Consider the following 16,863-nt stretch of genomic DNA (forward strand, 5'->3'; position numbering starts at 1 on the left):
TCTTTACACAATATGATTATACAATCGGTACAACACAATACAATACACAATGATTTTATTGTAATCTATTAGAAACGCAAATTCTATTTAAATATGTATTTTTTCAGATTATTACTGAATGTGGGTTGAGTGAACCTAATAATTTTGAGATTGAATATGTACAGTACTTATCCCGATTTTGTTACTGATCACTCACATTGTTAATTTTCTGTTCTGAGTACAAAAAAGTTCTTGTATTGAACATCAATATATTATGACCCAATATTTGGTGATTGCTTCAATAATCCAATCATTTGAATGATGAACGATTGATTAATCTATCAGATTACAAAAAATGAATAAGAAGTTGATACCTCCCTTAGGATGATCATTATCCACTAACCAACTTAATCAATTCATCTTTTAGGATATACAACAGATTGAAGTGAGATTGAAAAAAGTTCTACTAAAAATCCGAAACGTTCAAGCTGACTTGCTGAGTTCATTTGGTTTTCCAAACAATGCTTCATCAGTCTATATTCTTGCTAGCTCCTTCACTATTGCCAAAACTCTACAACTGGAAAGGGTGATTCACACAGTTGCTCTGTAATGATTCATCACACACGCATTCAACTTGAAGCAATCAGAGGTGACTCAGCTGACTCAATTGAATGGTTTTTGTCTAATTGGAAAGAACCTTAACTACACGTTCTTGTTAATTTTTCTCCACATTTTCAGAGATTAAACATGATTTTCAATCCTCCAATTAGAGTAGTTTTTCAAATTGCATCAGAACAGTAGTTCTGATGTTCACAACTGTGGGTATTGATACTGTAACTATGTCTTTGGATACTAATAAAAACAATAATCATTGATTAAAATAAAATCAATATCATTGGATACTACCACTCTACAAATCATATTGAAATAAATTACTAAAACTATATAAAAGTTTGAATTATATTATTCGTCAGATAACTTGGCAAAGTTATTCACTATTATTCGGATTCCACAGAAGCAATGGCGTAGCCAGAAAAAGAATTCCGGGGGGATCATAACATTGTAGTAGAAAGTACTTTAACATTTTTGGGAATGACACAGGGGGGTGTGGGGGTATGGAAAACTTTGAAAATATACCTTCAATTTGGTGCGATTTTACGAAATTTCCACATCAAACAATCATTCCATTCAAGTTTTTTTGGTGATCAGTAGGCCACTTATTATTTAGATTTTCCCTAGAAAATTTCATAGACCTATTGGTTTTTGATTAAATAACAAATAGAATGGAATGGAGCAGAATTTTATTTGTTATTCAATTGTTTAAAAAAATAATCATTTTGTGGAAGGCCTAGGCCTACTCATTATTTTTCTGATAACAAGCTAGAATGCTCAAATTTTGGCTCCAATAAAGCACTATTTCAACCAACTTTATAGGCTTAGTTTTAACTTGATTAACAATTTTTTCCAAATTGACTTGATTTTTACTTGAGTATTCAAACTTGCATTGTTTGGGGGGGGGATGAAACTTTTTTTCAAATAGTAGAGGGATACTGTCCACGGTAGAAACTACGCCCATTCATCATAACTGTGAAGTTTTCGGGGGTACTCTTTAGAAGAAGCTGCTGGAGCTTTGTTCAAGGATATGCATGAAACTGAATAAACTATAATCAACTAGAACAATATAAGCTAAATTGAATTTCAATAGATGGTAAAAAGTGATCTGACTTTGAAGTGCTATCTGTAGTTTCTCTATCCCCTGCTATCTAGTCCCTAGTCCCTAGGCACTAGACCACTCGTCACTGTCTATAAGAAAATAGCTCATCCTATACTATTAAACGAGCAATTTCTGTTTATATGTTTAGATGCTTATATGTTTGTATTTCACTGGATCTCGAAAACGGCTCTAACGATTTTCACGAAATTTGGAACATAGTAGGTTTATAATATAAAAATTTTGATTGCACTAGGTCTCATCCCTGGGAAAACTCGCTGAAGGACATTAAAATCATAATTATTATTCATCCTTGGAAAAACAGCTGATAATAATTATTATTTTGTCGTCTGTTGATGATAGAAGTGAGTGAGCGAGTTCATTTGTGTGGGACTGTGTCAAAATTATGACTCAGCTGTTGAACTTTTGTAATCATTCAATCAGGTACTTAGTGCCGGTTTTGCAAAAAAACTGGGTTATTTTCAATCCTGATTAATTCCAGTAGATCTATCTTTTTGAAATGGTCTTCTCTGTGGCTGATCCAGCCACAAGAAAATTCAGGTTCCATTTCGGGGGTGATACATCCCCATATCCCCGCCCCTGGATACTCCACTGCACAGAAGCGGCATTGCATCACAAAATGAATTTCTATCTAGCTCCCATAAAATTAACTTATTGTCGTTATATATATTCCCTGTTTTTAGTTTTGATTTTTACAATTGGCTTGATCTTGATTTGGGTGAATGATCATCAAGACATAATAACATCAAAAACTTTATTTTAATCATCATAAATTATTTGAAATTTTAAAATATTTTTCATCATCATTATTACATTATAGTAGTCTATATCAGATGAGTGTTATCAAATTATGTCTTGATTCAGTCTGGATGGTATTTGCAGAAAATTACTCGGTATTAATGAATGGAACGCTAACTGACCTGTGTGTTAGAGGGCCAACAATGGGATTGGCAAGTAGCTGAACAAAAGCTTTGGAGGCGAACATCATTCCAACGGCCACAGTTTCATGGATCAGATCTTTGTGCCGGTTTTTCTTTAGAATCTCCTCGCTCAGTATTGCAGATGTTGCTGGAATGTAAAGATTCCCACCGCAATAAACAAGCATTGAAAATTATAAAAATTCATTGAATAAAGTCATCTTAAAAGGTAAACTTCGAGTGGTTGCTCAACAAGATACAATATGCATAAATAGTTCTTGCATATTCGTAAATTTCTCAATATTGATGATGATGATGATGATGACTTATCATCTTATTAAACCTTCTCCCTGATCAAGATGATAGCTCGATATAGATGTCAGTTGAAGCTATTATCAGTCGAATCAATTTCTCATACGTGAATAAATTGAAAAATTAAATTTAGAAAACCGTATCACTATTCTACACGAAAAACATGATAATTGATACAGTTACTTAACAAAATAATTCTATCATTATCACAAACTACGGTATAGAATTATTGGCTCAGTTTTGTAAACGAATTTGAAATAGCTTAATGTTAAACAACCTGGAATTTTAATAATATAATTCACAAAACATGACTGATTTTGAATTATTCATTATTGAACTAAATTTTGAGTAATTACAACCTAATCCCAATTATAATCATCGATTATTTCTCAAAAAAGTCGAATTCAGCTCGTTCAAGTGATTTTTATCGGAATTGGAATGCATATTAATTGATCACTTGAATTGTAGGCTACGAACCAAGTGTAAGTAAGAATAAAACTCCGATTCGTAACGAAACGCTGAGGGAACTTATGGGAAAAGTTTTGATAAGATTGATAATCAATACTATTGCATAGATGAGATTTTAAATTTATAAATCTTACTGGATTACATAAGAAACGAAGTAATAAGAACCGAACTGAATGTAGAGTCTTTATTGCAAATATTGAAGAAAAGTAGAGAAGACTGGTCCAGCCATCTACTATGCCAGCAAATAGACTTCAAATTCAAGCTTGGCACTACAAACCCGATGGGAGAAGAGGCGTCGGACGACCGATGAAGAAATGGATGCCGGAACAGGCCAACAGAGCCTAATCCTTGAATGACGATGATGATGATGATGATGATAAATCTTACTTGTTTTTTTTTTCATTTTAAAATAAAGTTTTATTCCTGAAACAATGTTGTTTAAACAACCACGGCTGCCTACAGGGAGGTTTGGACGCATACTGCACGTCAATGAAATTCTTAAAAAGGGTCTCCAAAACTGATATTGGCGGGTAGGGGGTTTTTTACGGGGGTACTGCGGGTCTGGTGGTACTGGCTTTGAGGATATCCGCAATCTATAATTCAAATTCAAAAATGTTCAAGTATTTTAGAATTCTACCGATTTGTTTTAATTTAATGAATTGTAGGCCTACCGTTATCATCTGCAGATGCATTGAGACCGTTGGAGTGGAAGGGAGCTACAGTGATCGGCACTCCATGCTCGAGACTCTCGCTTATTTTCGACTCATTCGGATGCTGAATGTCATATAGGAACTCTGGAATGATGGGTACTGAAACACAACAAAATTATGTATGTAGATAAATTTAATATATGTCGATGAAAATTAGGAGAAAATGAGAATATAAGTTATTTATAATAAATCTGACGAATTGGCAACGTCTATGGAAAATCTGTTCTATTTTCCATCGGAGTATTTTCGATTTTCGTTCGTTTGACTATAGTGTAGTAGTGTAGGCTATACAGGTTACAAGTTAATATAGGCTACTTTTTTGCATAATACTACACGCTTATTTTACTTCTGAGTTTATATTATCCCTGGTACTCTTATGCATCTCAATATGGGCTTTCATCTTCCGTTAGGTGGCTGCTCTATTGGACTATAATGAGACTGCAAGTCTGCAGACCATCTGCAGACTCACTTTACGAGCGATCGCCGAGATTCGATTAGTAAACAGCAGACCGTAAACGGAAGCGTTCACATGCAAAGGACATGCTCGCCCAATAGGAGAGCACCGTAACATAGACAGACACTGCACTATGCAATTCCGTGCTAATTCAGGAAAGCTACGTTGCACACTATACACTGCAGTGCAATACATGCGCGCTTGCATGATTAGAACAAACGGTCATCTAGGTACAGTGGTTATCAGTAGCAACTCATCTGCAATTGCAGGATACAATCACGCCAATTCACACTTGCATTGTAGGCTGGTTCACATACAATCATCACTGTACTGAGGTAGTTTATCTAGACATATGTATATCTGTTCAGTAGGTGGTGTAGCTATATGTCTGTTTTCAAATTACCGATATTCCAGTGCCTGCTCCAGTTGTGCGCAGAGCGTTGAACAACTAATGAAACTGACCCTCTTCATGTAATCACTGTTCGGTTGGCACTGGCCTCATTGTAATCGAGATTTAATGGACGTTCAGGTGCGAGAATCGAGAACTTGAAAGTAGAGGAGAGTTGAGGTAAGTGAGGGAATGAACGAAGGAACGTGCATCAGTGGACGGTTGTGGGATAATTTGAGAGAGTGTCTGCAGTCACTTTAACAACGACCAGGGGAGAAATTCCATGAAATTATATATAATGTACAATAGTGGGTAAGAAAATTGAGAAAGGGACCAAACTAAAGGAAGAAAACTAGTTTTGCAAATTATATTGATATTCATCCTGTATGAATGCTAAAATTTGAGAACATTATGATTTTGTTCCCCCTCATCTTGCAATGTTGTGGTTCTAACAATATTATGAAAGTTGTTACAGCGCATTTTCGAAGTTTGATTCTCATAGAGATATAATGATTCATAATACTAATTACATTGTTTTAATTGTATCTAATTTTTATTTGTCTTGACTTTCTCACTACTCTTAGCATTTTTGAGTCTTTGTATCAGAATTATATATCTATAGCAATATCCACATAATAAAAATTCAATACATAATACAAATTATCAAATTTCAGATGTGGAATGAATATCAACATTTTGGTACAGAAGAACGAAACAATAGTATTTTCAGTAAGATTATTCACAAAGTTGTAAACTCGGTTAAACACGACTTTAAATTTGATCGGCTTTCCTTCACCAGAGACACAATTAATGAAATCAGTTCTCATTTTAGGATGCACTGGTATTCAAATGAGGGAAAGATCAAAGAGCTGGTATAGGGGTAAATTCATGAATCTTTATTACGTAATTAAACGGAAAGCAAAGTTCGACACGTTGTTCTCTTTGGCTAGACAAGAACAGTGATAGTTTGTGGGAGAAGTCGAATGTCTCTGTTGCACGCGTCTCAGCCGCGGACAAAGTCCCGTGGTCCGTTACTGCCTCCGGGGGGCTCCAGTCCACTCCCCCCTCGACCTGTCGTCGTATTGATTTCCCAAAATACTTGACTCGGCGTTGATGATGCCGTGTCATTTCAAATTCAAATCTGAACAACTCGTTGCTTTGCACACCTCTTGGTGACAAAAGTCAACCTTGCTCCCCCTCCTCACCCTATCGAGACCTTCCCTCCCCTCTCCCTTCCTACTATTAACATCCCCGTCCTCTAACATCCCACCGACACAATCATCAATGCTGATGTGCAAATTCACGAGATGATATGACGTTGTTATCGCCTCTGCAACTTTCGTGTATAAATCAAGAGCCGGAAATTGTATGCTGTTTGCTTGCTTGATCTGTGAGCTCCTTAATGACCGCGATCTAACTGTGTATAGATATGAAACTACATTTAGTTCGTGTAGAATATAGTTTTTGAATCGGAGCACAATTAAAAATAATGGGCTTTTCAGTGAAAATAATGAAAACACCGGTATCTCGAACAGGCTTCCATTATTCATTTGACTATGGAAGAAAAGACAGGTACCGGTATTCACATAAAACAATTTACATCGAAAGATTAACTGGAAAGATGTGTTTTCTGGCGCCTGCTATTACTTTTAATCATGTTCTCCTATTCAATCATGGAATATTGCTTTACATGAGATTTTTACTCTATATATAATTCAAAATTAAATTTGAATTTGAATTTGAAATTGTCTCAACCAATGGAAATAATTCTTTTATGAGCAAGTGAGAATCGAAAGTGTTTAAATTTTACCAGAATAATTTATCACAGTAGCAAAGCATTGATATGTTAGTGTTCTTATACATAGGAATTTCCCGAATAATTTTCCTAATCTCTAGATGTATAAAGAACACTCTGTATAGTACATTTGTCATTTATTCGTTTTTGCTTCTTAAAGTGCAGTAAATGTCTCCAACACTCTTATAATTATTTTCATTTTTTCTCTACTTCTACCTCCTATTTATCAACGTCATCATTGTTCAGTTCAATACTTATCTTTTACTCCCACTAAATTGATCGAGTTCCCGATTTCATTCTGCGGTTTAGCAAGAAATTATTTGTGGACAGAAAACTTGCGGTGGCTCTGGCAAATGCAAGCTTCCGTTTGTGGGGTCCGGAAACCGAGTAGCAGACTGAGAGCTGAGCTAGAGCAAAGAGCAAAGAGCAGCACTCGCTTCGGGGCATTCCACTCGATTAGAGTTGCAACCAGCTTAGCCAACCAACGCCAACGGTCAGCCAGCAATCATTCTACATTCTACCGGTCTACGCAAGTGAACTTTGTAAACAGTTACGCCGAAAACAGCGATACAACATTCTTGTAATGATAAATTAATGAAGAAAAGGGTGCAATATCAGGTGTTTAGACTACATTGGGATGTAACTTGATCGGAGCTCCAACTAGAGTAGTGGCAGTTAAAAGGCTGGTTCAATGGTTAAAGGCTAAATTTTTAGATTCGTTGGCTGGAGAAAGATTTTATTTGAAAGGGACTACTTGATGGTACAAATTCGATTTTTTTCATTACAAACATCAAGATTGAACAATATTAGTTACGGGATAGGAAATTCACGAATGACAGATCCTCACATCTGAACTACTCAACAGATTAAATTGAAATTTTGCATATAGATTCCCAATTCACCGAGGATAGTATAGGCCTATCTTGAATTCTTCTAGATTTTATTACTTCAAGCTTTCAGTTTGTCAAGTTTTTAATTAAACCCTTGCGGTTGCGGAGTACGGGTTAGCTGCTGGTTATCAGTAATCATAGGAAGACTCTTAGCCTTCAATTCGATTTCAGTAATTATTTAGGATAATTTAATATTGATGATGTCCCAATTAGTTAATTGCTTGTGGTTCATTTTACATACTACATTTTATTCTCGAACTTGATCTTTGTTTTCGGTTGGTGTAGAAATGCACTGTTGTTTTTTGAGTAGCTCCTTGTACAAAGAATTTGAAAATTATTAGCTTCTGAATCTTCAAATTGATGATTCAAATTTTGAGCTGCTTCAGCTACATGAACTGTTGAATTTACCAACTTTTCTTATTCCTTAATTTATAACCACAATAATATGCATAGCGTTCAGGCAACTCAAGATAACTTGGTCGTCTGGATCTCTCCCATTCTCTGCATTATTGGAATCACTTCAACCTCATGGAGTGGTATTCAAAAACATTTTTGAGCTTTCATGAAAAATTCACAGTTTCTACTCTCAACAAAGTGGTCTACCGCAGGTATCGAACAAAAGGCACAAAAGCTTTCAAATCTGCACCAATAGCAGCATCAATGGAAATTCTCAGAGGATATAGACTGGAATGACTTGTGACGATATTCTCATAGATTGAGCAATCGAGCTGTAATGGATGAGAAGGGAGATTCGTCGATTTTCTATTCTTCCAGTTTCATACTATTGAAGTATTACTAAGCATATTAATCCTTATAAGTAGTAATACAATTTGAGTAGGAGATCACAGTAGAGGTTATCTGTTATAATTGAAAAAAGATGCTTCAAAGCATTGAAAAATCATTATTTCATACTAGAGTCAAATACCTTACAAATGCTTGAAAAATTGTGGGAAATGAAAAACTGTGGACACGATCGATATTTTCCATACTTTTGATGATTTTTCAATCGTGGTTTCTATAATTTAAATTTAATCACTAATATTTTTTCGCCCAGTCTGTCGTGCCTACACGTAAGCGTAACACGTCTGACAGCGTTGTTGTATGAGCTCAAGCTGAGGCTAATCAGACATTACAATACTAGCAGGTAACCCGTGCTTCGCAAGGGTCTATTTTAAAACTTAACAACCTGAAAACTTGACGTAATGAAATCTAGAAGAATTGAAAATAGGCCTATAAGAATCCTCGGTTGATTAAGAATTTATATGCAGCATTTCAAGTAAATCAGTCCAGTAGTTCAGACGTGATGATGCGTCAAACATAATTTTCATATCCTTTACACATGTATACGTGTTTAAGCCAGTTCCATACTATAATAAAGGAAATGAATGAGAATAAATTTTGAAAGGTTTGAGATATCGATGTGCGGTTTTCACCATACCTTTTCTCTAGAAATCCTGTATCGGGGTCATGTATCATATGACCACCTTTCAATTAAAAAAAAAGAAGTTTGCGACGGAAAATCTGTTTTTATCATTCGAAAATGATCCCCAATCATACCATACCTATCTTCTAATTTCCCTTTTAAGAGAAATGTTCTTCTGCTTCCATACAACAACTGGTAATAATCCATGCCACGCGTAGTCCTAAACCAAAGACCTTAAAGATGCATAGACTCACATGCAGCGCTAGTTTCGTACTTGGAATTGAAATCGGCCATTGAGGGGGCAACATATAAGATTATTACATACCAATGCCTTTGTAATCTATAATATTACAAACATATAGATATAATATGTCGTGCTAAAATACCCCAATGGCGGCCTTCAATTTCAAGTAAGAGCTATCATTGGGAAGGCATAGGCATAGTGGGTCTATATCTCTTTAAGGTCTTTGGCCTAAACATTGCATCAGGAAAACGAAGTTTCAAAACTCTGTTTTTTCTAAACAGTTGTTTTTGAGATAATTTCTTTGATGCAGCTGTTTCACATTCACCATATTATTATACAGAGTTTGTGAAAATGAAAATATTTATTAATTATCAAAACAATACTATTATTATATTTATAATAAAAATATTATTATCATTATTATTAAAAATATTTATCAATTATCAAAACAATATTATTGAGGTTAAGTGGTATCAGGTAGAAAGCAATAATAAATACAGATGTTTTTTAATTTCGACCATATAATTTGGTGATTTTTTATGAAATCGTATGTACCATTAATGAAATTTGAGCATTAATTCTGAAAAATCTAGAAGGAAAATTGAAATTCGGGCTTCGAGGTGCATGTGATTGATATTTTTAGAATCTATGTGCAAAATTTGGAGGATCCAAATAATTCCCGTTTTTCCAGTATGCAATCCACAAGTTGACATGCTTTGATGCGAACAAACGAACATACGAACAAACAAACACAACCCTACTCTCTCTTATTATATAGATTTTCCTTGTACAGAGATTTGACTAGTGACAGAAATAATCACTAGCACTCATTACTTCATGCTCGTTTACCTCTCTTACTGATCAGAATAAGCTTGTTACAGCAACAGTGACTAATGGGTCATTCCAAGTACGATGTTTCGATTTTGGTCGCTTAATTTTGTTGATGGTCATCCCTATAATCCTGCCCATTATTAACTGCCTGGTGTAACATGGTCGTTCTCTTCAGTCCGGCTCCTCATTTATAAGCTCACCCGAATGTTGTTTTGCTAATGTAATGGTACAGCTCTCTTCTTGCAATATCAATGAAAAATAGTGAAATTTGTAGCATATTCATGGAGGGGCTACTATTTGAACTATGATGCTTGATTATCTTGGAGAATATGATTTGTATGAATTATTTGGATTCTTTTTTATCTTTTGTAAATCTATGTAGCACTTACACTGAGCCTAGTCGCATATTGAGACGTGACCCGACGTGACATGTCGTGACCCGAGTCTAATAGATGAGTTGATATCATATTATAATGCTCACAACAACAGAACAACTTACATTCTATGGAAATATAATTATTGCAATAAATTTTTTTTTGGTCGGTGCTTGAAAAAACAATCTATTTTCTCTCTGTATCATACCATATGAACCAAAGTGATTGATGGCTGGCGATTTTTACTAAGGTACCTAGAATACATTCTAGGTATTTTAGATACAATGTATTTTAAGTACATTGGTTTTCACCAAATTATTTCTCTCACTTGAAAAGAATGGACTATCAATAGGAATAGTTTGTTTTCGAAGTCTTATATAAATTGACGTTCGCTAGATGGAGAATATTTTTCTTCGCTATCCAGATGGCGAATGGAAACTTTCGCTATCTTGGCGATTCCACTCTCCAACAAAACTGAAGAAAGCAATCCTATTTATCGCACGTTGTTAGCCGATGAAAAACGGGCATGTTGCATTGCAATGTAATGCAATGCAATGAGCAGTGAAAACCATCCATTTTATTTCACCTCTTACGGCTACCTCAGGAAAGCCAACCGGGAAAGCTAGCCAGTGAAGGAAAATGCATTAAACATGTCCGACTCGAAATCAGAGACCGGTTGAACGCTGTTTTCCGAGTAATTTAGAACACTGCTGCTGAACCCTGGCCCCTCTCACTGTTTGTGTAGTGAGCCAATGCCTCCAGTTGCACCGTTCAAACAAGTGCAAAACTACCAAGTCGTTCAAGGGTTTCTGTTCAATTGCAATTGTTAAGGACAAACTGCATACTATTGATTAAATTCGTCTCCATTCAAGTTTCCATTGCCGTTGAAAACTAGTCCAGTCATACAGGTTGGTGAGCATATTATATTAAGTTTGAGATGATTTTGAATTTATATTTTGCTCAAGCTTCCGTACTCACTGGAAAATGGGAATTTTCCTGAGAGCCTTAGTAAGAAATATGAACCTATTGAAGTATTCCAGTTTATTAGATTTGAAATCTAGTGAGACCTTGATGCTTTACATGTGTCACTCAGCCTTTTACTCGCATACTTATTGTAGCTACTACTCGTATATTGCTGCATTTCAACTGTATATTATTCAATTGCAAGATCCAGTAATCTACAGGCACTCATCTTTTTTCCTACAGTTACCTTGAAAAGTGACCATTCCTGCACTGATTACAAAACGCAAAGAATCACTTTTCCGCTCTAGTGCGCAAAGTATTACTTTGCGTACTCTTAATACTTTGCATATTATCTTGCAGCCATCCCAATCAGCTGTTGACATTGTTGGCATGTATTTTGAATGTGAATTTGTTCTATCTATATATTTTTTTGATTTTCAAATAAATAAAAATAAGAACTCATTAAAATTATACATTTTGAATATTATTAATTATTCATTATTTCAAATAATATTTTTTTCATTCATAAATTGATTGGTTGAAAAATCATTTAGAAATTAAGATTTACTCAAAATTATTCAAATTTTCAAATTAATTGGATTAATTCAATTTTTAATTTGAATAAATTATTGATTATTAATTTTCAATTGGATTATCAAGTTTAAAATAAATTAAAGTTGCTATTAATAACAAAATTATATAGACAAACATTTGATGGATTTCAGTCATCATTTTACCCATAATCAACCACCTCTTATATCCAATGGTAACTGTAGGAAAAATTTAATGTGAAATACGTGCGCAAAGTTCCTCTGCTGCACTCAAGAAACAATTCCGCCCTCGCCTAAGGCTCGTGCGTAAACGTTTCTTTCGGTGCAGCAAACTGTCGCTTTGCGCACTAGTTGCACAAATAACTATTCTATAACTATACATACATATTTTTCTATACATAACCTGGCTGCCTATGAAGCAGTCGTTAGGTCATGTCAGAAGCCCTGAAATTGATCAGTTGCGACCTGGAAACTCTGACACCAGACCTGAGCCAGCCACTTGATATTATATTATTATTATCATTATAAATAATGCTGAAAAAATCGATTCACCGATTTATGGTGAACTATTCGGCAATAGTTCGATTTATAAAGGCTCAAAGAATCAGGTGGTTGAGTCATGTGGAGAGGATGACTGCGAGCAGAATCCCTGAAATTTTGATGCGGGAGAGACTCCACAAAGAGGGATACCCAGAAAAGATGGCTGGATGATGTAAGGATTTTGGGTGGCATAGTCAACGATAGAGGATAGTTGCGAAGGTGAAGGCTCACCATGGGCTGTAGCGCCATAAAAGATGAACATTTATTTGGCGGTGTGTAAATTTGAACAGCGTTCATCATCAAGTTCAGGACAGTATTTGCTTGTAAAATTAGAGTATAGTGTTTGAGTATAATGTTCCCTATTTTATCATAACTTATAAACTGTCTGGCAGCTCCATAATTTATTTATCTATGATTCATGTATCTACTCATACTGATTACATTCCATTGTAGTCACACTAAATTTCTATCCACTTTGATATTTCAGTCTGGCTCAAAAATATTCTCAATTTGTAACTCATGAGTAGGTCAACAATTTTTTTTCTGTTGAAGTTTATCAAGTTGATTTTAATTAGATTCATCCATATTCTTCTTCTCCCAATGTTATGCGTTATTTTTTGGAAACCAGTTAGGTATATAATTGTTGTTATCAAATTGAATGTTGAAGGGCTAGCTCAGTGGTCGCCAAACTTATGATCCTGTGAGCTAGAATAGCATTCATAAATCTTCTAGTGAGCTACCAAGGAATATTAGAATAAAGAAAGTATCTTTTATTCCCTATAAAAATACATTTTTAGTGTTGAAATCTACTTATCTCATAGCAAAAAGTATAACAACTGTTGAAATGTACATTTCAATGAGAGCAGTGGAACTCTTTTTGGTGATCAAGTATTTTCTTGATGTTTGGAGTGTACGTTGTACCCGCCATTCTGATGCAGTTGTCCAAAAAATGTAATATATGTCCTATATCGATTTTATGAATTTCATACTTGAAAAAGATGATTCACACAAGTAGGTAGTGCTGAGCATAGCTTTCAACCTCAATTCAACTTGAATAATAATTGGATATTTTTATTTGGGGACTTGAGGCCAAATATTTCCAGTTGTAGAAAGTGATCTGAGAGATAAGATCATTTAATTTTAATAATCCAAAAATTCCATTTCAACTGAAGCCTGATCTTCATCAAAATGTTTTACAACACAAGCTGCAAAATCTTCTGCATCGATCTCTACAAATGGAGAGTTGACGAATTGTACAATATTCGATATGCTTTTAAAATCTTGAAATCGTTGATCAAACTGTTGTCTCAAGTCTGAATTGTAACGTATTCTTGGTTATTGCTGAGGTGCCGTGAAGGACTTTCTCGTCATTAATTTTCTTCAGGCTGAAAAAGTGTTTATATTCAAACTGAACGACATTCTTTTCCCACATCTCAAGCTCCTTGGAAAACGATTTTACAGTTCAAATCATTCCACCGATGTCCTTATCTTTCCCTTGAAGCTGCAAATTTAAATCATTCAACTTCTCAGTTATATCTGTGAGAAATGAAAAATTTTGTAGCCATGTTTCTCAATGCATGGTTGACAACCCAAGCATTTCTGTGAGCTACCAAAAACTACCCCACGAGCTACCGGTAGCTCGCGATCGACTGTTTGGCGACCACTGGGCTAGCTCATTGATCATCGTATTCAATGAACAATATTATGAATGATTGTCTCACTTGGATCAATCAAAAATGGTCGACGTAACAACAGCATAACTGACAGAGTTGAGGACTGCAAAGAGAACGCACGTTAATAGGGCTGAATCGATACACGTCGCTATGACGTGAGAACGTCTCTGTAGTACAGTGAATCCTTCGCTTTATATTGCGCTTCCCTCTCCCTTTAAACCCTTTTCTCTCCTCTTTCTTTCCCATTTTTCTCTCTTTTCATCGCTTTTATGAGATTCGGTCCAGTGATTTGACGAACTGTGTGGTGGCCCGTTAATGGATGCAATGGATGGACATCATGCTCTGCCCTCTGGGTTTCACCCACTCATCAGTGCTTTGAACCTGGATGATTCTCGTACAAAATATCTCCCTATCACCCCGCTTTTGAGGCTTGATAGCTATGACCTTATAACTTATATTCACGAAGTTTTCAACAATTCACTAAGAAAGAAAAACAAAAGATCAATTCTATAAAAAATTACACATTTGAATTGATTTGAATTTCATCATAATTTAGTGTTAAATATGATTATTCTACTGCAATATTGTATTTAAAGGTTAAGTTTTCTCTCCAAAATTGAATAATTTTTACTTGGTAACTTGAAGGAATAGACAGGTTTTTTCCAGTTATCACATTATCTATACGCGTAGATCTATTGATTCAAGTACATGACATATTAATCGATGAAATGTGATGTAGCCATGAATTTTGAAAAAAAAAGATTTTTCGAGAGGTTGGTTGTATATTAGTTGTATAAGCTTTGTAAATTCTCTCTGTGAATTTATATTTATCCCTTCTTGTATTTCCTGATTTTATGTCTGAATAATAAAAATGTATTGCACTCGATGCTCAATTTGGATGTTCAATTCAAAATCAACAAATAAACTGATATCTCACTATACCTCACTGATACCTAACTATGAACTGATACCGTACTATACAAATACTATACCTCACTGGTACCTAACTATGAATACCGTCGAGTTTCATATTTGTATATTTTGTACTTATGTAAAGTAATTTGTGGCTTACACCTCTTGTATGTGGTTTGATACATTTCGGTAACTTAGGCAACGTTTAGTCAGTGATCATAGACAACTTCTTTGCAATCCACGGACGGATTACAGAGCTTTATGTTTCATAGAATTGTAGCTTGTAGAAGCAACAGTTGTGGAATGGAGAGAGGAAGCAGCGGACTGACCAACAGTGGTGAGGAGCATGTTGTCTAGTAGGAGTGCGATGGCGACTATGAAGAGCACCAGCTTCCTGGACTCGCGACATCGCTGCAGGCAGTTGGTGAACAGCGAACCCAGGGTCGGCTGGTCGTGTGCTGCTGCCATTCTGCAAACAAACAAACAAATATTTCAGACAGGCTGGTCAAGAGGATGTTGCACTTGGTCATATTGAAAGATCTTTTTGACAGGTCACTTCTGTAAACAACAACACAGACGCATTAATTAATTCAACTTTCATTTGTTCATATTCAAATCACTTTCAAGTAACTAGTGATTTGTAAAAAAAGTGAGTTGTTGAGATGCTTGTGGTACTTTTCTGAAAGTTGTATAATCAGTGAGTATAGAATTACATTCTATTCTTTACTCACATTACATTCTTTACTCACTGTGTATGATAGGAATGATTGAATAAATAAATGAATATTCCCACTTTTTCAATTGGAATCAACTTAAATTCATGTGGTTACATAATGATTCTTCTATAATATCCCAACTAAAAATATTCTTTCAACCCATATAGATCTGAAATCTGAATAGATTTAAATCAAAATAGATTTACAGCACTAGCATACTGTATATCATTAGTTCGAATTTCAGTTTTAAGAAGCACCATGTAGAACGTTCAATTTCAAAGCTACTCTTGGAATTTGAGTGATGTTTCAAAATTAACGTCTTTGTTCCATTAACAAAGAAGAATGCCCATAATGGAATCAGTAATCAAACAACATCAATTGAGTTTTCGCTCTTTAATAGAGATTGTACTGTGGATAATATTCAGCGGATGTTTGGAATCGTGACAACTCTACTGAACCTGATGAGCAAAACAAGAAGAAACAAGATAGTACAGTATTTTCGGTTACCGTTATCAAACTTTGTAATCTGGGAACTGGGGTTTAGTTCATCTATATAAATAAAAATCGAGCCTCAAATTTTAACGTTCAATAACTTTTTTATGTGTACACCGAATTTGATGATTTTTTAGTTGTGTTCGTTATGTTCAGGACCAGGTGTATGGCCTATCAAATAATAATCCGACTTCAGGACTCTTTCCTACGGTCCTTCAAAGTTCACATGTAAAGTTCTCCTTATGGGAGAAGATTTGTGAGCTGGCCACACACAGAAATAAAAATCAGCTGTTAAAATCATTGCGTCATCCAACAGCCGTCGATAAATTGTAGACAAGAGTGTGTGCTGCTCCATAACCGCCCATGTATTTTATTCTAAACCCCTCGACTAAAAACAAAATGACTGTTCTGTGTGTAACCATCCAGCAGTGCGGCCTCAGGTTAAAGACATTGCTTTGCTTCGAATAATTGTGCTGTCTTCGGTGTTTAGAATTAATTG

The 16,863-nt window shown here is 35.2% G+C and overlaps 1 protein-coding gene across 6 annotated transcripts in view; it reads right to left on the reverse strand.

Annotated features, from left to right (window-relative positions):
- Window positions 1-16,863, reverse strand: part of LOC111057994 (synaptic vesicular amine transporter) — a 106,522-nt gene that overhangs the window by 13,930 nt on the left and 75,729 nt on the right. For all 6 annotated transcript variants that reach the window (XM_039426957.1, XM_039426955.1, XM_039426953.1 and 3 more), the window contains 3 exons: window positions 15,486-15,625; window positions 4,080-4,217; window positions 2,632-2,779 (listed from right to left, as the gene is read on the reverse strand). In XM_039426957.1, the coding sequence (XP_039282891.1) occupies window positions 2,632-2,779; window positions 4,080-4,217; window positions 15,486-15,624 (425 nt within the window). In that variant the 5' untranslated portion in view covers window position 15,625. The remainder of the gene's footprint in view (window positions 1-2,631; window positions 2,780-4,079; window positions 4,218-15,485; window positions 15,626-16,863) is intronic.

This window comes from Nilaparvata lugens, chromosome 4 (genome assembly GCF_014356525.2).
Source record: "Nilaparvata lugens isolate BPH chromosome 4, ASM1435652v1, whole genome shotgun sequence".
NCBI lineage: Eukaryota > Metazoa > Arthropoda > Insecta > Hemiptera > Delphacidae > Nilaparvata > Nilaparvata lugens.